Source organism: Canis lupus, chromosome 13 (genome assembly GCF_011100685.1).
Source record: "Canis lupus familiaris isolate Mischka breed German Shepherd chromosome 13, alternate assembly UU_Cfam_GSD_1.0, whole genome shotgun sequence".
NCBI lineage: Eukaryota > Metazoa > Chordata > Mammalia > Carnivora > Canidae > Canis > Canis lupus.
The window spans coordinates 19,751,351-19,776,038 of NC_049234.1; the positions used below are offsets into that span (position 1 = coordinate 19,751,351).

Genomic DNA, 24,688 nt, shown 5'->3' on the forward strand with positions numbered 1-24,688 from the left:
TGCTTTTTCATCGTAAACATGGTGTCCTGATTGCCACATAAATAAAATATTGTCTTACTTTACTGTAAGAATTGTATTAAATTATTCCCCAAAAGTACATGTGCATGTCTCCATCCATTCCTTAATATTTAGCCTATGTCATTTATACTTATATAAATTGTATAGTCAACATTAATAATTAATTATATTGTAATATTTAGGAACAATTAATATTTATTTTTATTTAACATGACTTGTGAGTTCTCAGCAAGTAATTGCTCAGATCTGCTAATGATATTTGCTTTATACATTTAGTAGAAAGCCATGTCAACATTAAACAGTAGATTATTATAAAGCTGTTGCTGTATAAAATAGTATTTCACTATCCTTATTTAAGAAATGGGAAGTGTGGTATATTTGGATGGTGTTTGGTGGGGGCAATCCAATATTGTCATTAAAGATATTTTAATATTCAAAGTTAAATAGTTTAATGAATAAAGGGAAAATAACATGCAGTTGGCTTCAGTTTTCATTTATGTTTCAGTTGTTTCTTTTTTGTATAAAAATTCCCTTATCAAATCATCATTTTGTAAGAATCCAAAGAATAAAATGGGTATTTTTGTCAGAATTGATGGTTAGTCAAACAACTAATGTCCAGTAATTTTCAGTTACTCTATTAGAATAGTGTGTAAGAGTTCACAGTGATAGTAAACCAGATAGGTTTGGAATTCAATTCAACCAGATAGGTTTGGAAGTAGGACAATAATTTTGACAGTGTTAAAATTAGTTTGGATGTACTAATAATTTATAATGCAAATGGAAGCTGTCCCTTTATGTTTTTGATAAAGATTGAAGTGTTATTAGCAATCTCAGTTCATTGCTAGAAGGATAAGCACACTGTGATATAAAATATTTTACTAGTAGTGAAATAACATTTAATGAAGTTGTGTATGTTAAGGCATCTTATTACATTAATGGATAAGTGAAAATTCTTTCTAAAGTGAAAACCTTTATCTCAGAATATCCTGTGTTTTTTGCATTATTGTACTTTTGAGAATGAAGTAATCTCTTTTAGAAATAAGAACTTTTCTGGATAATGCTGCTAATTCCTGTTTCTGGTGTGAAAATCACATAGTATATCTAATATATTTTCCATAGAGTTGCCTCCTTTTCATTTAGAACTAATTTCACAAAAAAAACAGGCAAATTATGCTTTTATTCCACAGGAGTCCTCATAGAGCTAATTCATTTTCTGAATTCTAGCTCATAGCTTATGAAGAGACAGTAAAATAACGTTTGACTTTTTTTTTTTTTTCATTTCCAAAAACCTTTTTAATGGCATTTTGCATTGTTTGGGCCATCAGATATATCCTTAATAAGTGCCTGAGGTAAGTACTGTGTAGTTAATCCAACACGGCTTTATATCTATATCTATATCTATATCTATATCTATATCTATATCTATCTATACCTATATATAGATATATATGTTTTCATGTAGAAAATTCAATGTTAATAATTTTTAGTACTTATGTAGGTTTCTTTCACTTTAGATGCCAGTTCAGTGGAATCTACTTCTTCAAATCTAATGGAAACCAATGCTCTGGAATGGCCAGAAAGGCATGTTCTTCAAAATTTGGAAAGTTTTGAAAAAGCTAAGCAAAAAATGAGGTAATATTTAAATAGCTTAGTATTTTTTAAATGGATTTTTTTTCTTAATCTTTACATTGTGTTTATGAAATATAAGTATTTTCTAGTTTTATTAGGAAATGATTTTTTCTTTATTAAAGGAACATATGCGTATTCTAAGTAGACAGGTAGATGGAGCGTTACAGAGTAGGATGTTGAGAACATGCTGTTCTTCCCTAGTGTCTACTTGTACTTTCTGTGTGTACATAATCATAGTTTTTTTTTTTTTTTAAGATTTATTTATTCATGATAGACACAGAGAAAGAGAGAGAGAGGCAGAGACACAGGAGGAGGGAGAAGCAGGCACCATGCTTGGAGCCCGATGTGGGACTTGATCCCGGGACTCCAGGATTGCGCCCTGGGCCAAAGGCAGGCGCTAAACTGCTGAGCCACCCAGGGATCCCTACATAATCATAGTTAACATTTTAGTGAATGCCTTTCCAGGCTACCTTTACTGCTCTATGTTTTGGGTATTAGAAGGTGGAGGGAAGACAGTAAAGTATCCTCCAAACTGAGAAGGCACTTGAGGATGGAAAAAAAGAAGCAGGCCATTACATACCTTCTACATTACATACATTCAGAGTAATTTACTGATGGTGCTTCAGGCGCATGACAGTCCAGCACTGTGCAGCTATTCTCCACAAAATTCAGACCTTAATCCACAGTTTTTATACAGCGAGGGGATGGGCATAGGTCATTGTAGTGAGGTCAAAGGATTTAACCCACCTGGTTGGAGCCATCTGTTTGTTAGAGAGGAGAAAGGGAAAGAAACTAAGCTATCTCTGCTAGTTACCTAAACAACTTTAGGGAAGATCAGAACAAGCCTTTTCACGTGGTCAGGGCATGCATTAGCCCCCAAGGGGCCTGGAACATAGTCCTGAGAGAGTTCATTACATGAAGGAGATGGAGGACCAAAGATGGAGTCCATATTGTCAGCACTCCTATAGTTGGGATTTTTTTTTTTTTTTTGACCCATGCTTTCTTCTTTTAGTTTTTTGTTAGTCGTATTTTAAATTCCTAATAATTCCTTTGTGTTCTCAACTCTTTTTTTTTCATTAGCAATCTCTTCTTTTATTAACAATGAGAATTTGGAAGATACTAAAAAGATGTTAATTGGAATCTTCTTTTAACTTACTTTATCTGTTCCTTAGATGATCTCATTATCCTTGGATCTGTTCTGTTTGTTCCTTTGCTGTTTTCCTCGTATGTGTAGCTTTCCTCCAATGTCTGGTGGTCCTTGATTGTTACTGGGTCAGAATTTATTATGAAGTTGCTTTATATAGGTAGTTGATGTTTATTTTCTCTCCATATATGTAGTCCTGTTTCCCGCCTGTTGTCTTCTGAATGTTGTGGGCAGGGAGATGCAGGGTGGAGCATACCTGGTAGACTTCACTTTGGGGTACCTCTGGGGGTATCAGAAGGCCAGCAGCCTTAGTCCTTCACTCAAGACTGAAATAATGGGGTTTTGTTCTGGGGGCATCACCACTGAGGCTAGGACAGGCATCTAGTTCTGGATCTTCAGAGAGTGGTTTCTCTATTTTCACTTAGAGATAAAATTGTGGGGATAAGGAAGGGTGTGGGAGGGTGATACTTAAACAACTGTTCTAGTAGGGTTCTTAAAATACATTGCCTGATTTCTGCCCCTTGCCACTCAGCCCAAGCGTAGAGTCTCATTGTGGCTTTGTAGGATAGAAGACAGATTCCACATTTTTTTGTAAGTTTCTCTCTCTAGCTCTCATTTATGCACTTGCTCTAGTTTATCCCTTTTGTTTGTTCCACCATTTTTTTCATCTTTCATTTTTCAACCTTCTTATGAATTTAGTGTCTGGTACTTCATCATTGTGATTTCCATTTATTTGAGTGGAGAGGTTAATATGTATGTTTAATGCACCATCATCTTGAACCAGAGGCTTGTTTGTCATTCAAGGTCTAGATCAAATATCACCTTTCTCTTAAGTATTTTATAAATGTTGCAGCTCAGTGTTCTCTTTCTTCATTAAGCACCCAAGGACTATAACATTACTTCTTTTCATGAAGCTTATTTTATTACACCTTTTTTTTTTTTACCTCATTCTACCTTGGTATATCTCCTTTCACTGTCCTTAACCTCATACCTTCATACTAAATTACATACAGTGATTATGAGTCTATACATTATCATCAGTGAACTCATTTTAGTAACTCCCAATGGTATTTGCAAAGTCAATACTCAAATACTTGTGAGAGTGTAACAATACGGGGAGATACTACTGAATTTTTGGTTGGGAACAAAAGTTACTTTGCATATTTACAGAATTTGTATTGTGTTAAAATAAGCTTAACTGGAGAATTAAAGGTTCTTTACATAGTGAAATTCAGAAGTCATAAGAATTTGGTTTTGGGCTAACTCACATGTGTGACTTTGTTGCCTCATCTCTAAGATGGGGATAACAATCCCAGTTCTACTTAAAGTTTATCAATGTTTAATGAGATTATATATGAAAAAGTACTTTGTAACCTTGAAAACACTAGACAAAATAAAGCACTATTATTTTATTGATTGATTTTAGCCTAAGACATATCTTGATGGTACAATTTATCACAAACTGGGCTTTTAAATTGCTCAGATATCTTTGTGTTCGGGGCTATATAAATGCAAATTATAAACATCCCAAATCTAGCCTATAAAATGATTGGGATTAATATTCATTAAGAAACATTTGTGAGTCATAATTAGAGAATAGCTATGTAGAAATTTAGGTTAAACTCATAATGTAGTTCCTACTCTCTTGGAGTATGGAATTCAGAGAAAATATTTGAATATTTTCTTGTTTGTTTTTATTAGGTTTATGTTTTCAGCTTAAAAATAAAGGGGATAGGAGGAAGAAGGGGCACATTGTTGGTATATTATTGATCTTTAATGTATAGAAATAGAAGTCTAAGTCCATAATGTCAACACTTTAATCATACAATCACCAATATATTGGTAATTAAATATTCTTGATTGGAGTGATAATTGGGAGATAGCTGAATTAATATAAAGTCATGAAGTTAATTTCCTGTGGAGGTTTCAGAAGATTTTATTTATGCTTTGATGATAGAGCAATAGCATGGTCTGTGACTCAGTGCTTGATAAAACTGCTACCATTCTCTGAAACTAAGTTTTTTTCCTTTTTCTGGTTTTTAAACTTCCTGTGAGCTTTTTAGGTTTATAGAGTGAGAGTGTAGGAATAGTACTTAATTCAGAGTCAGTCTAGTTCTGACTATCATTTTAAATGACTGTGTCACCCTGGGCTTGTAATGCAAACTAATGTGTGTTAGTATCTTTATCTGAAAATTAGTAATAAGGATTCTTTTCTAGGTTTGGTATGCTAACTTTCACTTTAGAAAGTACTTATCTTTTTTTTTTTTTTTATATTCCCTATGCTATCCTTTTTATTCCTTTTTTTTTAAATTTATTTTTATTGGTGTTCAATTTACTAACATACAGAATAACCCCCAGTGCCCGTCACCCATTCACTCCCACCCCCCGCCCTCCTCCCCCTCCACCACCCCCAGTTCGCTTCCCAGAGTCAGCAGTCTTTACGTTCTGTCTCCCTTTCTGATATTTCCCACACATTTCTTCTCCCTTCCCTTATATTCCCTTTCACTATTATTTATATTCCCCAAATGAATGAGAACATATAAATGTTTGTCCTTCTCCGACTGACTTACTTCACTCAGCATAATACCCTCCAGTTCCATCCACGTTGAAGCAAATGGTGGGTATTTGTCATTTCTAATAGCTGAGGAATATTCCATTGTATACATAAACCACATCTTCTTTATCCATTCATCTTTTGTTGGACACCGAGGCTCCTTCCACAGTTTGGCTATCGTGGCCATTGCTGCTATAAACATCGGGGCGACCACTCTCTTTCACCATACACAAAGATAAACTCAAAATGGATGAAAGATCTAAATGTGAGACAAGATTCCATCAAAATCCTAGAGAAGAACACAGGCAACACCCTCTTTGAACTCGGCCATAGTAACTTCTTGCAAGATACATCCACGAAGGCAAAAGAAAGTACTTATTTTCAGGTGTTCATTTTGAGATAAGATGTGTTCTGTCTGTCAGGGAAATTTGTGAGAATTAAGAACATATTTTATGTAAAGTAGTTTGAGAAGTATAAACTCCTGTATCTATTTCAGGTATAATAATGATTCAGTACTTATTCATAATGTTATAATAATGGCTAGGAGACACCTTGAACAGATTTCTGATTACTGTCTCATTTCATGGTTGTGCTTCAAGTAATCTCTCAAGCCCATAGAAAATTGGAACATTCAGTCTCTACCATCAAAATTTGAGATTATGGGGTTTCAGAACATAGAAAAACATTTAGATTTAAAATATTTTTTAAGATTTTATTTATTTATTTGAAAAAGAGAGCAGGAGTTGAGGGGGAGGTGCAGAGGGAAAGGGAGAAGCAGATTCCCCGCTGAGCCAGGAACCTGAAGTGGCGCTTGATCCCAGGACCCTGAGATGATGACCTGAGCTGAAGGCAAACACTTAACCAACTGGGCCACCTAGGCACCCTCTAGATTTAAACTTTATAGAATTGATAACTTCACACTACTAAATAATCATGCCATCATTTATCTTTTCTTGAAGATTTGCTTATTTTAGAAAGAGAGCAGGGGGAGAGGCAGAGGAGGAAGAGGAGGAGTTGAGAGAGAGAGAGAGAGAGAGAGAATCTCAAGCAGACTCCCCACTCAGTGCAGAACCCAACTAGGAGTTTTGATCCCATGACCCTGAGATCATGACCTGAGCCGAAATCAAGAGTTGGATGTTCAATGGACTGAGCCACCCAGGTGCTCCTCATTTCTCATGCCATCTTTTATAAAGAATATAATTATGTTTATTTTAGTTAAGTAGTAGCATTATTGACATGGTTAACTATAAGTTTCATTGTGACCTACATTTTTAAAAATATACTTTTACACTAAATGGTTCACAAAGATTTTACTTTATTTTCTTTCCTAAATATATAGTTCTGTAGTTTTCTTTGTTTTGGTTTCTGCTCATATCACCTTTTCCTGACTATGATGAATTCTAATCCACTTTTAATAATCTAGATAACATTATTTTCTCAGAACTGGTTCATTACCTCGTTCATCTGAGCAGTTGCTGGGCCACAAAGAAGGGCCACGGGACTCGATCACATTATTGGATGCTAAAGAATTACTGAAATTCTTTACTTCAGATGGATTACCAATTGGAGATCTTCAGCCTTTACAGATTCAAAAGGGGTAAGTTATAAACTTTTAGTTGCCAATTTTTTAAAAATAATTTTAAAACACATTGCATTTCATTTCTTTAGTTAATTGATGCCCTATGCTACTTGGGCAAAATTCACAAGTTTGATCCCAATGCTTATCATTTGACTTAATTTTACTCACATTTTACCTTACCCAATGTCCTATTTTTTTGTGGTATTGAATATAAAGAAAACAAAGGCAATAAGAGCAACCTCAGTTTATTCCCTATAGAAGTCAGTAGCTTCTACTTTGTATACAAAGGACAGTGTTGTTTAAAAAAATATATATAATTTGACTTGCAAAATATTTTTAATTCTTTTTTCTGTGTTATTCTCTAGTTTTGATTTTGCCTTTACCTGTCATGACATTGTCAGTCATGCCTAATATTAGCAAAAAGCACAGCCTTTCAACTGAAGAGAACATTAAAGTATAGAAATGTTTTTGAAACTATAATATTACCGAGTAAGAACTCGGTATGAATATGAATAGTTTACTACTAATTTGACTTCCAAGACAACTTTCACTAAGTTACTAGTTAATAAATATGAGATATTGCTAAAGTTGCTTTAATTACAGGTAAAATTTGTGATGTCAGTTACTTGTGAGATTGAATCATTTGTTCACTATATATATCATCGTAATTGTTAATCTATTATTTTGTTAATCTATATCTTAATTGTTAATCCATCATTTTGAAGACCTCCCAGAGGACCTTAAAAATTATAATTCATTTTAATCTCTTCTACAAAACTTGTTTTGGAAAATACTGATTTTAAGGGTAAACTTTGGAAGGGATTTATTTAAAGGCAGTTGTATCTCAAAGATAATCCTGGAGCAAGCATATTGCCTTCATGTGCTGTTCACTAAAGAGAGAGAGAAGGAACACCTTTGAAAATTTGAGGCTCTTCATAATTCTGGATTTCTGGATTTTAATGACTTAATAATCTTAATGACATACAAGTTGTGTAATTTTTCTTTCCTGATAGCTTTGAGAGATCTGTAATATTTTTTTATGGTAATCTGGAGCATGAAGAAGTATATAAACATTTTTCACCTATTTAGCTATTGGATTATTGTCCTCCCAGATCATTAAGTGTGAAGTGACAAAGTTGAGTAGATTTGCCAAAACTGAATTATATAGACATTTTGAACAGAATGTCTTTCTAGGTGCAATGTTAGGGAAGATATCTGTAGGGGAGATACGATTTTTTCTGTAATTTACAGGTAATTTATTTAGGAAAATTTGATATAGTTCCTTAGTAAAGAATGACATCATTATCTAATAATCTTCTATTAGCATTGAAGTTGAAGAATGAGCTTTCCTAACAATAAATCAAGAACCTATGGACTCTTATTACAATGTCTACCTATACAAGTAGCTATTGGAATATTAAAAAGAATGCAGACATGACTCCTATGTGTATATCAAAGAAATATTAAGCAGTGACAAAAGACATATTTATTAAAACATTTTAGAAAGAACAGGTGTGAGTAAAATTAAAGAAAAATACATAAAGTTGCAGAGAGGGTTGAAATTAGAAATGGATGCAGTATGCTAAAAGAAAGAAGTGAAATGCTAGGTGCCTAAATCATTTTATATTAGGAAATTATTCACTTTAATAGTGAGTCATCAAAATACTGGAGTCATTGCAGTTAATTACTATTATTTTTTGTGGAACACCTTAAATGGATGAATTAGAATATATATATATTTTTAGGATTCATACTTAGCACATGCCTTATATTAAAATGTAATAATTTCAAATGCTTATTATAGTACCCTTGATAATTTTCAGTGGCAAGTGGGCAGTTTTCATTATTAAAGCCATAGGGGAAAAATTGTGAAAGCACATTTATTCATGGAACTATACTATCTGTTGCCTTTCTATATACCATTTCCAAGTCTTCTGAATTCAGACCCCTGGTATTTCATTCTATTAACTATGTAAAGGCCGCTGTTACATTATTCTTCCATTCCCATCTCCCCTGTCCTGAGTTTCAGGAACATGATCCAGTGCATTGGAACAGTGACTTTCAACTCAGGGAGAGAAAACTAGGGGTTGTGGGGAGTGGGCATCTCTTAGAATAACCAGGAGAGCCTAACCTAATTGCAGTGAACTTTTTCTTCCTGAGATTTTGATATACCCCTGTGGATCTGGGTGTAAAAGAGATTGAGCATGAATATTTTATGTAAGCTCACCACTATATGATTAGTTATCATACCTGCTGATTGGAAACCTACTTCAAAAGCAGAACACTGAAGTCAGCAGTCTCTATATCCTTTGATATTTAACAGGTTGCTAACTCTCAAAGTAGGTGTCAAGATGACTACATTCCTAGGCAAAGAAAAATCTGGATCTCTCATGTGTTCTAGTAGGAAGTAAATACCTTTGGTACTAAAAGATTTGAATTGACTTTAATTTATTCCCCTGCAAAAAAAAGAACTAAATGTATAAACATTAGTTCATTACACCAAGAAAAAAGAAAAATCCTTCAGGAATAATGCTTCTTGAATTTCCACTACAAATCATTTTTCACTCATTATCCATTTCTCAGAATAGTTTTGTGAAATAAATAACATTGTAACTTCAGAAACTTGAGGCACAGCAAATATGTGACAAAACCCACTTATGCTTAACCTTGTTTGATTTCCTTCTTCTACTTTCTAATGTTACATCATTTCTTTCCCATGTAAGATTCACTTAAAAAGAAGGAAGCCAGATTTTGTTTTTTAGATACTTTCTTGGACTTTCTCTTTGTCACTAAATAAACTTTAAATACAAATGAAAAACTTTTTGTTTTAGGGAAAAGACTTTTGTTCTGACACCGGAACTTAGTCCTCGGAAACTTCAGGGTTTACCTTTTGAAAAAGCCTCAGTGTGTCATTATCATGGGATTGAGTAAGTCTTTATTTACACTTTACTCTTCTGCGTGTTGCTGGTGAAGCTTTTCTAATGTGAGTGTGAAGAGTATCTGTAATAAAATGAAGATATAAAGCCAAAGAGAAAGTATCTCAAAAAGTCTCAGAAAACAAAGCAGTGTGTACACAAATAGGAATTTGTCTTCTATTGTTAAAAAAATAAAAAGTTATTTGATGATTAATCAGTTTTACAGCATTTAAACATTCAATTACCAGATATTTTAATCAAAATTATTTTGCCCCTATGGATTTGTATTTATACTACTGGTCACATTAATATTCCCTGGTCACTAATTACATTGTAATTACTCAGAAACTATTAGATGAAATGTATTCCCATTTGTAATATATAATTATGTGTAAATTTTTCTAGATTTCTAATTAACCAGTTTGAATAAAATTTCAAAGAATTCTCCTGCATAAAGTTATTAGCAGTTTCTGAGGTTATGGGCACATCTACCATTTTCACAAGAACAAGAAATGTAATGACGGTGATAAATTTTTAAGACCATTTTAAGACCAATGTAAAAAATTATGCATGCTTAAAGCAAAACCTTATTTCATATTGATTTTCCATAAATGAATAGAAAAGGACTTGATTTTACTTTAATGTTTAGGAAGCACCTTATCAACTGAAACCTACTATTTGATTGGCTTGTAAACTTAATCTTTATTTCAAATAAACTTCAAAAATACTGAAAATTGTTCACTCAGAAGCTAAAGGTACAAAAGATGATTATTTCTGCCCTTAAGCAGCATATACTCTCTAGGGGAAAAAGAAAAAACACATAATTTTAGCAGATTATAAATAATGTTAAAATACAGATGTCTGCCCAGTAGATAGAAGAAATAAATGCCAGGAACTATTTGAGTGTTTCGAAGAAGAAATCTGAACTAAGTTTGAAAGAATGAATAGGAGTGCACCTGGCAGAAAAGGCAATGTTTGCAGGAGGAACAAAGTACAGAGTTACAGATTCTTGGAAGATAAAGTACATTTTTATTTTTGAATAAGAGTGACAAACATATTATACTATAATGAGACCAAATCATGAAGTCATGAAGGTCACCGGTGACATGGGAGGGAGATTGATATTTATTTTTGAGAAGTAAAAGACCTTTATTTTTAAAGCATGAGATTAAATGCTTGGGTTTGTACCATTGAAGAAATCTCATTGGCTTTTAATAAATTGAGTTGAAGTATTTCAAGCAGATGTTGAAGGACTAAAATGCTATCAAGGCAGTGAAAATAGGAAAGAGAATATAAACTTAAAGTTAACTAAAGAACTTTAGATTAGTTAGATGTTGGGGATGAGAAGGGAGGATACAACAAGAATTTCTTTAGGGTTTCTAGCTTAGGCACATTGGAAAGATGATGGTACAGTTGAGAAAATATGGAAGGTCACTCAACAATCATTCTAGGAATGTTTAGTTTCCTTGCTATGTTTAAATAAGATTTATTTCATTGAAAGAGTATGTAAGTTTGACACTAGAGGCAAAATATTCAGCTGTTTTTTTTTTCAAGCATCGAAATTAAATTCCCATTAAAGTCCGGTGCAAGAAAAAGATAACTGCTATAAAAAAAAAAAAAAAAAAAAAAAAAAAGATAACCTGCTATCAGTACTTCTTTTCTTTTTCACCCATTGTGCTGAATATTTCTGTTTTAATCATTGCTTTGGCTAATCAGTTAAAATAAAGAAAACTAGAGAGTTCAAAAGAGTTATACATATTGAAAAAGAGACCATAAGAAATTTTTTTGCTGTTTTTTTGTTTGTTTGTTTCATAGAGAAGAGAACTGAAAGATTATTAGAAGTGGTAAATTTGAAAAGTGACCAGTGATAAAATATATATAAAAAGCCTAGTTTACCTCTAAACCGGCCATTTCCAATTTTAAACACCCTGAGAAGAGATCTTATTGAAAATAGCAATGAAACCATAAATATTAGAACTATTTTTATAAGAAATGTAGAATGGAAAAAATTGCAAATAATCTATATTAGGGGACATAAAAGCAACATTGATTACTTAAGGGAAACATGCCTTATTTCCCTGTGCACAGATTCCATATTCTGAAGGCATTAGTTCTTTTGGAATAAATATAAATATTTAATATAATTCTTAACAACTTTGAACCTTCAGTTGAAATAGTTCTATAATTTATCTGGTAAGAAGCCTCTTTCCTTTTACTTAAAGAATGAGATGAATTTTATCATATAACCAGAAAGTTTTATTATAAAGGTATTATAATAATAGTATAAGAGTGAAACTAAGTAGGAAATGCAAGGAAAAACCAAATATACTAGGAATTCAGTCTAATAGGGGAAAATTTTCAAATTAGAGAGCAAAAGATAAAATATTCAGTAGGTAGTAGTGAGAATATGATTAAATATGCAAATAAAAATAATTTTAAGTGATTCTTAGTTCACACTAAATACCAAAATAAATCGCAGATGTATTCAGAATTTAAAGTGAAAAACTGTGAAATGTTTAAGTATAAAATGTAAGGAAAAATCTGTTTTAAGTGTAGGGAAGATTTTTTATTCATTCTGACAGAGGAAGAAACAAACAAAAAAAAGGAATGATAGATTTTTCCTAATCTTAAAACAGCAATGTCAGTAATCAACAGAAACAAAGAAAGCTTTAAAGTAAGGATTAAGCTGAGGAAAATATTTTTTAACATAAATGAGAAGGTATTTTATAATTAAAAAATACTTGGGCTCCTGGGTGGCTCAGTTGGGTAAACATCTGACTTTTGATTTTGGCTCATTGTGATCTCAGGGTCATGGGATCCAGCTCAGTGTCAGGCTCTGCAGTCAACAGGTGCAGAGTCTGCTTGCGATCTCCCTCAGCTCCTCCCCCTGCTCATGCATACTTGTTCACTCTGTTTCTGTCTCTCAAAAATACATCTTTAAAAAAAAAAAAAAAACTTACAAATCAGTAAGAAAATAAAATAAATGCCCCTATGGAAAAGCTGGCAAAATCTTGAACCATTTGTTTACCAAAGAGGAAATACAAATGACTGATTCACATGACAAGACTGATAAATAGTGACAAGTATATGGAACAGTCAGAACTGTCATACATTGCTTGTGGGAGTATAAAATGGTATCTCTACTCCAGAAAAGGATCTGGGAGGTTCTTATAAAATTAAACATACTCAGATCCTTTGGTACATCAGTTCCAATACTAGACATTTTCCTAAGAGAAATGAAAACACAACTCCAGGGTCACCTGAGTGGCTCAGTCAGTTGAGCCATCTGCCTTCAACTCCGGGTCATGATCCCAGGTCCTGGGATGAAGTCCCCAGCCCCCCATTCAGGCGCCCTACTCAGTGAGGAATCACTTCTCCCTCTCTTTCTGCCTCTCCCCCAGGCTTGTGCTCTCTGTCTTCCACTCTGTCTTGCAAATAAATAAAATAAATCTTAAAAAAAAAAGAAGAAGAAGAAGAAAAAAAAACACAACTCCGCAGGAAGAGTTGAACAAGATCATATGGAGCAGTTTTATCCATAATAGCCCCAAACTGGTAACAGCCTAGGTGTACCTCAGCAGAATAGATAAATAAACTGGTGTGTGTATACAAAGCAGTACTCCTCAGCAGTAACAAGAAACAACACGTCAATACATGTGGTAACATTACATTTCTGTCTGCATGTGGAACAACAGTTGAAGTAAGAATTTGAGGACTTTAAAATGAGCAATAAGAACTACCTACCCCTATAAACAAACAAATCTCTCTGTGACTCAGTTTTCTTTATTCTAAATTTGTGCTCCTTAACCTGAAGGCACAGATCAAACCAAGGATGTGGTAGAGGGGTGAGCACAGTGAATCCAGGAACATGCTTTTTCTTCAAGAAGATTTGAGCATGTAGAGGGCAGAGGGACTATTTGGTTCAACATAGATAATGAACCTACTTGAAACAAAATTCTAGTAGAATGTTAAAATAATTATGAAGCTAAAGGGAGATTTTTCTCTCTTCCTCATGTTGCTATAAGCCTTTGTAATCCCTGAACTCTTCCTGTACCCAGACATAAAGAATATTTGGGAAAAAATATATATATACATAAACTGCCCAAGTGCAAATCAGTGTTTTCTTAAGGCAAAATGAAATATCTCCACTGTTGGCTTGCTTGATTTTTCACCTATTTTATCCTGGAGTGTTAGATACCATTGATTGTATGGTGCACTGTTTTCTTTAACAACAAATTAAACTCTACTATCAAACTGTGATATTTTGCCATGCCAGCCTCCTGTTGCTTTCAGATTTCTTTCATCTGCTCCAAGAGATTTGGCAGTTTCCCCTGCCTTCACAGACATTGATGCATGCTAGGCAGTATCTTGCCTATTATGTAGTTACCAAACAAAGATAGCTTCATCTTGAAGATACTTTTCTTCCTTTGGTTGCATAAAGCATTTGGTTATTGTTTTGTAAGAAAATAGAGAAGTGTAGTCATTCATCCAACCATGAATGTTTGCTCCACTAATACCAGATATGCACCCTGCCATTCTGTTTCTGTTCCTTTCTTATTTGCAAAGTACTTTTTGTTTCAGTGCCAGATCATAGTATAATCATTTGAGGACATTTAAAATGGCAAAGTCAACAAGCATAGTACACGCAGTTCAGTTGAAGGAATGACATTATGAACAGCTGTGATGAAGAAAGGTTAGAACTGGAAGGAAAATATCTGCATGTTAAAATCAAAATCTCAGAGTAGAAAAAAATACTCATTTAGAGTGAAACTGTATCTTTTTTCTCAAAAATTTCCTATAAGCTCATTAAGGCAATAAACATTGCCTCTTGCTTAGAACCTTTCTTAACATTCATGGTTCTTGATTTCATTTTCAATTCTCTCAGTTGCCCAGGAGAGAAATAGGACTCATCAGTAATCCTTAGGGTTACTGCTCCTTTTTAATGAAATGTGTTTTATTAAATAACGCTAGAGAAAGAATGTTACAGAACTGAGAAGCCTGGGTTCTAGTTACCATTCTGCCACCACTTTCTCCTCTGTTAAATTAATATAACCCCTGGGTTAAATTAGAGATTTATCAGTCCCAATCACCTGGACAGCTTTTTAAAAAATGTGCATACTAGAAGATTTGCTGTGGTAGAAATTAAACCTAATAATAATAATAATAATAATAATAATAATAATAATAGCCACGACAGCAGTAGCAGCATACATTTGTTGAGCTTTGCTTGCATGGTCTAGGCACTGATTCTGAGTGCCTTACTTTACCCAAGGAATATGTAAGGTATCCTTATACTAGCTCTTGGAGATGACTCTATAAATAAAGCTCATTTTGCAGAGGAGGCCAACAGAAGCATAGATCAACTGAAGTGATTGGGCCAAGTTCAAACCACCTAATCGGTGACAGAGCCAGATTTAAATCCTGGGATTCAGCTCTTAGAAATCAAATATGAAAGTGTCCCAAAGGGAAAGAAAGAGTCCTTAAAACTTCCATGAGGCAGTCAGAAGTTAGGGTAATGATAACACTCTTTGGGAGTTGAGCTAAAAGCTTATGGACGTAAAGTTCTAGTTTTAGGGAGCACCTTAGAATTTTACAAATCAAGAGGACAGATAACAGAGAAAGGTTTTAATTTTGACAGTCCTCCTAGCACTTCTCTGAAGCTGTTGTGTTTGCCTGATGCAGCTGTAGCAGAGGAGACAATGAGGAGTTGTCCAGGGTCACATATCTCATGGGTGATTTTCCTGATATGCTTATTTGTTGTCCTTAACAACATGGGATTTCTTTAAGACCAGAGGCATTCACTGAGCCAACATCTCATTGATTCCTTGAATCAGATCTAGCTAGAAAGCAGATGCACAGGGACAGCCAAAGCGTTTGAAGAAAAATCTGTCAATCAGAAGTAAGGGTGGGGAGTGAGTTTCAAAGAGAAATTCAGAATGTTCTGAGCTGTGTATGGTGAGCCAGTTCGAATACCTTTATACCCTTTTCATCTTTGTGTTGAACATAAACTTGCCCTTTCTAACCGAAGTCAGCATTTCAACTTGTTACATACCAGCCATGCTGAGGAATCAGATGTCGGTAGAGACTTAAAGAGTATTAAAGCAGCAGCTCTATTATTTTGAAAATAAGCCAGGATTAACTTAATCTGTTGCCCAGAAAGAGTCAAAGAGGAATCAGATCATACTTTAAATATTTTAATCTTTTGCCCTGTCATCCAGCAGGCTAGAAAAAAACGAACTTGTGAAGGAAGCCGGCCGTTCCCTCCGCCCTTCCAACAGTTATTAGGAAGTTCAGTAAAAAGTTTTCAAGGAAATGTTCCGCTGTTTCCTCACTGGCAGGGAAAAACTTGTTGCTGTTGTGAAGCCTGTGATTTTAATGGTCTTTCTTTTCTTTAGATACTGTTTGGATGACCAAAAAGCATTAGAAAGAGATGGGGGATTCTCTGAACTTCAGTCTCGTCTCATCCGTTATGAAACCCAAACCACCTGCACTAGAGAAAGTTTTCCGGTACCCACTGTGTTGAGCCCTCTTCCATCACCTGCCGTCTTGTCAGAGCCTGGCAGTGTCCCTGATGGAGAAGCTTTACAAAGCGAGCTCCGCACTGAAGTATCTCGATTGAAAAGGGGATCAAAAGATGTGAATTGCCTTTATCCCCCAAAAAGGTGCTATATTAAGTGCATAAAAATAGTCCCTTGACAGAAAGTGTGTTAGTCCCTAATTTTTTTTAAATTTTTTTGCAAATTAGTCTTTCTTATTTTTAAGTAGCATTCTGTAGAGATCTTAGATGAATTCTTTCCCATCAGGAATTTTGTTTTTACTGTGAGCAGTTATGATTATGCTTATAAATTATAAAAAGAAATGACTTGGAAAAAAAAACACAATTTCTTGCTTTCTGTGCTAATATACAGAACATTAGCATGATGGATTATAAAATTGTTAAGCCATGGAACACTAGAGATCTTGTCCCATAAATTAAGTAGCAGAGCTGCTTTGTTGAAAAGGATGTCTGGGGATGGCAGCTTTCCTGCTAGGTCTTCCCACCTTCTTGCACTGCTTTCTGCCTGTTTGATTTTGTTGGGTTTATGTTTTAGTGGATATAGTTGTCACATTTAGGGCAGAAAAATGGACCTCATTATTGAGTCACTTAGTCTGGTTTTGGATTTATTTCTCCACAATAGACTTGTGAAGTCTGAAAGTTCGGATTCTCTTCTTTCTCAAACAAGTGGCAATACTAATCGTCGTCATCATGCAGTGACATCCAGAAAACCCCGAGCAGAGCGATCATTATCTGTGACTTGTCCATCAGTTCCAGTTCTTAGCTGTGAAACTTCAAAAGTCACTACAAAGGCCAGTTCAGGTCAAAAAAGTGTTCATGGATCAAAAACATCAAGGCAAATTAAGGAATCAAGATCACAGAAACACACACGGGTAAAGATTTATTTCCTGTCTCTTAGTTCTACATGGGAAGAAACTCCTTTATTTGGTTCATTTAAAATGTATGTCGAAAATTTTATGAGTGAAATGAAATGGTATGTATAATGTACTTTAAGATAATTCAACATAAGAAGGACAGTGGGTAAGTAGGCAGAGGGATAAATGAAACAAAATTAGCCACAAATTGATCCTCACTGAAACTGGTTTGATATCAAGATAGGGATTTGTCATTAAATGTTCTCTCTACTTCTCAGTGTTTGAAAGTTTCCATAATAAAGAATAAATGCATCCCTGTGTATATCCTTAATGTGTGTAGTTTTTACAATCAGATTTTGATTCAGAACTTATGATTTGAATTCCTAAGATACTCTAGTTATTTCTTCCTAATAGATACCTGGTGACATGTATGACCATGTAAATGTTCCAGGTCTCTTTTTTTTCTCAGTTATTTTGTCTTAATGAACTTAGCTTTCACTTAGTTACATGATTATATAATTCACACAACTGAACTCTAATGATGAAATAATATGTTTGTACCTTTTCCAAGAAATATTATCATATGTTATGTTCTATTCAAGATACTGAAAGAAGTAGTTACAGAAACACTGAAGAAACACAGCATTACTGAGGCTCATGGATGTTTCACTGCCTGCAGCCAACGTCTCTTTGAGATCTCCAAGTTCTATCTGAAGGTACTGTGTCTTCTCTATTAAGAGCAAAATTGAGGTCATATTTTGATATTCTTATCTGACATAAAGTAATATTTAGTGAGTAATATTTAGTTTATATTCATTTTATAATGATAGCTTATAACTTGTTGCCAGATATTTTTTTAAGTGGCAATAGAAAAATTGGAGCCAAAATATTTTATATCTGACTTGTTTGATTTTTGTCCTCATGTTTAGAAAACTACATTTTAACTGGTATCTTCCCTAACAAGTCTTTGACTTAAGTTGATAATAAACTTCAAAACATGTTTAATTAGAATTTTAGTATATCGTAAAAAGGCAACTGGAATGGGTATCAGAATACCCCGTTTCTAATTTTGGATCCATTATCAGCTAATTGTGAGACATTAGACAGATTAGCCACTTAGATGATGGTTCTGTAAAACTTAAATGGTGTGGGCAGCCACAGTGGCACAGCGGTTTGACACCGCCTGCAGCCTGGGATGTGATCCTGGGGACCCGGGATCGAGTCCCACATCGGGCTCCCTGCATGGAGCCTGCTTCTCCCTCTGCCTTTGTCTCTGCCTCTCTCTCTCTGTGTCTATGAATAAATAATAAAATCTTAAAAAAAAAAAAAAACTTAAATGGTGTTAGATTGTCTCCAGCTTTAAGAGTTTTTGACTCAAGTCAGAGTTTTGTGTGGGTTCCTGGTTAAAACTACAGATGACCACATGCATCCAATTCGCCTTCTTTCTAAAATCTCAAGAAAAATGGTATTAAAATACAAAAATAAAGAAGAGGGGGAAAAAAATGGAGAGGTATATTTGGTACATTGTTGAACAAGACAGCCCATAGAAGTTTGGTATCACAGAGTTTAAAAAGTTGGAACCTAAATGCCTGACCAGTGGAATGCTAGTGAGAATCAAACCATGTCCAATGACACAGTCTCTGAGGTTCTTAGGATTTGAAGACATTGGGTATCATGGAAAGCGGGGGTGTGGTGTCAGGTGGAACATAGGAGAGTTGTATAAAAATCTACAGTGAACTGAGGAACCCCCAACTTCCTCTCCAAGTCTTTCTCCCACAGGGGTAACTACGAAGTATGCTGCTACTACTTCTTGCCCTCATCTCTGTGACAGTGCAGGAAATAGTCTCTGAAGCAAAAAGAGGGGCACAAGGGAAAAACCAACTGGCCTCCTAATAACCTGACCATATAAAGCCACTAGACAGAGCTTTCAATAAGATTTTTACATCTCAGTTTTAAATATGATTGGACTTTTGAGAATTAGCAGAATTAGCAGACTTTTGAGACTTTTCCCAAAAAAAAAGATGCCAAAACAAAGGAATGAAGGGAACTCTTAACGGGCAGAAAGCTATAGAAAACTTCATAAAAACTATAATTCTCTCAGAAAGAAGATACTTGCATCCATAAAGCTGGAACAGGATGCTATTTCCAGAAACTCTATAGAACATGAAAGCTTGAAATGAAAAATATGATAAAATCAATCCAATAGTGACACTGAACAGTTGAGATTAAGAAAGTTACCAGGTAGGGACGCCTGGCTCAGGGCGTGATTCTGGAATCCCGGGATTGAGTCCCATATTGATCTCCCTGCATGGAGCCTGCTTCTCTCTCTGCTTGTGTCTCTGCCTCTCTCTCTCTCTCTGTGTCTCTCCTGAATAAACAAATAAAATCTTAAAAAAAAAAAAAAAAAAAGTTACCAGGTATTAAAATCAGGGCATGCCTGGATGGCTCAGTTGGTTAAGTGTCTGTCTTTGGACTCAGGTCATGATCCCCAGGGTCTTGGGATCAAGCTATGTGGCGGGCTTCCAGCTCAGCAGGGAACCTGCTTCTCCCTCTGCTGTCCCCTGCTTGTGTTCTCTCTCTCTCTCTCTCAAATAAATAAATAAACTCTTAAAAAAAAAAAAGAAATTAGAATCAATAACAAAAACGTGAAATATAAGAATCAGAAGAGGGGAAGACTAATCCAGAGACTAATAGACTAATTAGACTAATATGGTAATATGGTAATAGAAGTTTTAAAAATAGAGAATAAAGGAGAGCAAACTATCAAAAATACAACAAAGTTTTTCCCAGAACTGAAGAACTCAAGTGCCATGATTGAAAAGGCACACAGCTTATCCATCCCAGTGAATGACAGAGTTCTGCAGCAAGCTACATTATTGTGGAATTTCATACTTCCTGAAATAGCCTCCTAAAATCTTCCCAGGAAAGAAAGTTTACATGTAGAGAACTGAGAATCAGAATGGCATTGTACTTCTCCATAGTAAGTAATGTATGCCAGAAGCCAGAAAAGCATCTTCCAATCTGAGGGAAACTGATTTACCTAGTTTTTTATAACCAGTCACAAATTCAATCAAGTCTGAGGATTCCATTAGAGATACTTCAGATGTAGAAAGTCTAAAAAAGTTTGTCATTCATATACCCTTTTAAAGCATCTGCAAGAGGATGAAGTCCATCAGAATAGCAACTGAGTCAAGAAATAAGAACTAACCCAGGGAGCAGTTAGACCAAATTGGAGCAGGTTGTGGGAGAAAGAGCACCAGGTGAAAAAATACGAATAATAATGAACAGATTTCTTGAAAAATTGAACTGAGAGGTTATCCAGTATATTTGAAACAACTTTGCTATTTGTACATTTAATTGATTGTAACATTTGGTGGGGGAGACCCAGAATTACATACAGGGCAAACTAAGCAAATATAACTAGAGGTTAAACAAAATGTTACATGAGAAGATAATTATAATAACATTACTTAACTCAAGACAGAACTGTATTTACATAGGTATAAAATGCAAACATGAACTATTTACTAATCAAAACTGGTGTAGTAGTTACTAAGAGGAAGAAGGAGGTGGCCTGGTTCAGAGATCTGAATCCACAACCTATGTAGCTGTTAACAATGATCATTGTCTAAAATTGCTAAATCAAAAAGTAGCAACATAAGCATATTTAGAAACATGAAGATATAAATAAGAGAAACAGCTGAAAGAACCAAAAGTGGCAGTCTGTCCTGTGGGAAGCATAACTTCTAGGGACAGCAGAGGACTGCTTTTTAAAATACAATTAGATTTTTTAAATTTACCTTGTAATCTAATTTGATATAATCATATTTTTTAAAAGTTAGAGATTTCGGTTTCTTTTGTCTTGGTTGTGGAGTAAAATAACCCAAAAGGAGAGAGAGAAAAAAAAGATATTTTATCTGAAAAATAAATACAAATGCAGTATATTCATTTCCCGAGTACCAAAGCATTAGTGGGTACTCATATAATCAAAGATGAGACTTAGATTTGGTCAGTGCTGCTGAGATTATGAGGCAAGAGTGACAGAAATTTATATATACATATATATATATATTAGATTAGATTATATATATACATACATATATATTATACATACATTTATATGTTATATATACATATATTTTTAAACATTTAAATATACGTATATATGTATATACATATATATATATAATTGTTGTTAGAGTATCTTGATATTTAGGGTTAGAGTTAAATTGTACTTGATTTTTTTTATAATGTTTTCTGAGTCACATTGATATTTATAGAATGATTTAGGATAATATCAAGTTTATTTAATGATGACTTGCTCTCTGTAATTTAATGTACAACTCGTGAAATGCTTTATGTTGTTATTTTTAGGATCTTAAAACATCAAGGGGTCTATTCGAAGAAATGAAGAAAGCAGCAAACAACAATGCTGTACAGGTAAATAACTTATTCCCAAGAAACTACATTGAATTAAAGTGCTATTTTATTTTAGGGTAGCTGTGATGCCATTATGTATGCTGTGTAAGAACTCTCTTTAAAATAATAATAGACTAATGCAAACAGAGCGTTTAGGAGTACATAATAGGCTGCTCTGTTAACAAAAGGGTTTCTAAAGATTATGTTAAGAAAGAAGAAACTTTTTTAATAAACCAATGACCTGGAAAAATTAATCCATTTTGATTAGTTGTTCTCAAAGTTTGGTTTAATTTCTTTCTAGTGACCCTTTGAAAACAATTGCAAAAAAAAAGTGAGACAACATGGGGCACCTGGGTGGCTCAGATGGTTAAGCAGCTGCCTGTGGCTCAGGTCATGATCTCAGGGTCCTGGCATCTAGCCCCACATCAGGCTCCCAGCTCAAGGGGGAGTCTGCCTCTCCCTCTCCCTCTGCCTCTCCCCCTGCCTATGCTCTCTATGTCTCTGTCTCTGTCTCTCTCTCAAAGGAATAAATTTAAAAATCTTTAAAAAAAACTAAGGTGAGAAAACAGAATCTTTATTGTATCCAGTGAGGACAGTTGTACTCTGCAGCAGAAGTCTAGCTTCAGTTTTATTTTCTTCAGTTAGAAAATAAAATGTGTTTAAGATAAAATGTGATTTAAGATTTTGACTTGTTACTTCATATTTTAAGTTTTCTACCATGCTTTTTAAAGTTTTAACTGTATCTTTTTCTGTCCCTTCTGTTTTCAATAGAAATAAACCATTACCGTATTTTTTTTTTCCTTCTAGGTGATTGAATGGGTATTAGAAAAGGCAAGCAAGAAATAACACAGAATCCTTCTCTTTGGACAGTTATAAATTGGCCAGAGCTATCATTTGCTACCTCCTTCCTTGGTTGACAATTATAAGCAAATTTCAAACTTTATTCAAAGAATAGATATTTCTAAAGAATTTCATAAATATCCAATGTTTATGTAGTTTTGAGGGTGTTCAGTTAATGTGTTTTTTAATTGTATACTTATTTTATAATTTCACTATATTTTCATTTTTAAGGTTAATATTTTTATATATGTTTTTAAATTTTCACTCTTGGTTATTTAAAAATTTCCAATAAATGGAAAATATTATTTATTTTCTTCTTGGTAAATGTCTTTGTTGTTAGGCCTATTTAAATTACTGAATCTCAGGTAAGATTGCCAGTGGCTTTTCTCATGTGACCTCTCAGCATACTTAATTGGACAGTACCTGGTTTTAAAAATATTAGTAAAAAAATTCACACAGGTAGCCTTCTTCCCTCATCCCTGCCCCAGAGCCAGTACTGTTGGAGCTATCAGTGTTTATTTGGGATTAAAAATGAAGAAAGGTTAGAAATTGTGAAAATAAGATATAGTAAAAATTACTAAGTAGAGACTGCCAGAAAAATATGGAAAATGCAGAAAATAAAAAACAGAGTATAAACAAATTCCAACATTGCCTCAATGTATGTAACCACAGTTGATATATTTTTTAAAGATTTTATTTATTTATTGGCAGAGAGGGAACACAAGCAGGGGGAATGGTAGGCAGAGAGAGAGGGAGAAGCAGCCCAAAGTAGGTCTTGATCCCAGGACCTGGTCATGACCTGAGCCAAAGGCAGACACTTAACCAACTGAGCCACCCAGGCACTCCACCACATTAATATTTTTAAAATATATATGTGGGATGCCTGGGTGACTCAGTCAGTTAAACATTGCCTTCAGCTCAGGTCATGATCCTGGAGACACAGGATTGAGCTCTACATGGGGCTCCCTGCTCAGCAGGGAATCTGAGTCTCCCTCTGTGCCTCCTTCTGTTCATGCTTGTGCTTTCTCTCTCTCTCTCAAATAAATAAATAAAATCTTTAAAAATATATATAGGTATATATAATTATTTTTTTAAATATTTTTGAAGTAGGGGTGTACATGTGTGTACTCATTTGGGTATGTGTATTTATAGCCTACTTTTCACTTAACATTGTATCATGAATTTTATATCATGTATCATTTTAATTACTGCATAATACCAAGGAACCACAATTTGTTTAACCAATCCCCATTGTTGGATATATAGGCCCCATTTTTCTCTATTATAAATAAAACTGTAATGAATCTTCCAAATACATCACTGGTCATTTCCTTAGCATAACTTTTCAGGAGTGTAATTTGTGGGTTTTAAAATTAATGGTAATATCTCCAAATTGCCTTGCTGAGGAATTAGTTGGTACACCAACCAGCAGAGTCCCTGTTTCCTTTTTTGATGACTAAAAATAGTGAGATGAGCATTTTATTTAGAATATAATAACCCTTTCAGTTTAATAATAAGACATTACTTAAGGTTTTTTTTTTAAATAGGTAAGGACTTGAAAAAACATTTCACAAAAGAGGATATATGAATGGTAATAAACACATGAAAAAGATGTTCAATATCATCAGTCCTCAAGGGAAGGCAAATTTAAACTGATGAGGTGCCTCTAAACACCTACTAGAATGGATACAGTTTTAAAACTGATGATACCATGTCTTGGTGACTATGTGGAGCATTTGGAAATCTCATGCATTGCTGGTGGGGATTGAAAATACTATAATCATGTTGGAAAATACTTGACTTTCTTATAAAATTCAGCTTACATTTAGCATATGGCTCAGCCATTACCCTGTTTACTCAAGGTAAATTAAAACCTATGTTATACAAAAAAATTGAACCTAAATACTCATACCAGCTTAATTTTTTTTGTTATTTAAATTCAATTTAGTTAACATACTCTGTATTATTAGTTTCAGGAGTAGAATTTAGTGATTCATCAGTTGCATATAATACCCACTGCTCATTATATCACATGCCCTCCTTAATGCCCATCACCCAATTACCCCATGCCCCCAGCCACTTCCCCTCCAGCAACCCTCAGTTTGTTTCCTACAGTTCCTCCCTCTCTATCTTATTTTATTTTTCCTTCCCTTCCCCTATTTTCATCTTTTGTTTCTTAAATT

At 34.2% G+C, this 24,688-nt stretch overlaps 1 protein-coding gene across 3 annotated transcripts in view; it reads left to right on the top strand.

Annotated features, from left to right (window-relative positions):
* MTBP (MDM2 binding protein) overlaps positions 1-23,289 on the top strand; it is a 71,557-nt gene extending 48,268 nt beyond the window's left edge. Inside the window, exons 15-22 of one of the 3 annotated variants that reach the window (XM_038555418.1) lie at positions 1,533-1,650; positions 6,787-6,942; positions 9,756-9,851; positions 16,232-16,498; positions 17,015-17,264; positions 17,849-17,962; positions 21,621-21,686; positions 22,473-23,287. In XM_038555418.1, the coding sequence (XP_038411346.1) occupies positions 1,533-1,650; positions 6,787-6,942; positions 9,756-9,851; positions 16,232-16,498; positions 17,015-17,264; positions 17,849-17,962; positions 21,621-21,686; positions 22,473-22,511 (1,106 nt within the window). In that variant the 3' untranslated portion in view covers positions 22,512-23,287. Of the gene's footprint in view, positions 1-1,532; positions 1,651-6,786; positions 6,943-9,755; positions 9,852-16,231; positions 16,499-17,014; positions 17,265-17,848; positions 17,963-21,620; positions 21,687-22,472 lie in introns of all 3 variants that reach the window. The other 2 variants (XM_038555420.1, XM_038555419.1) reach the window with 2 other exon arrangements.
* The last annotated feature ends 1,399 nt before the right edge of the window (positions 23,290-24,688 follow it).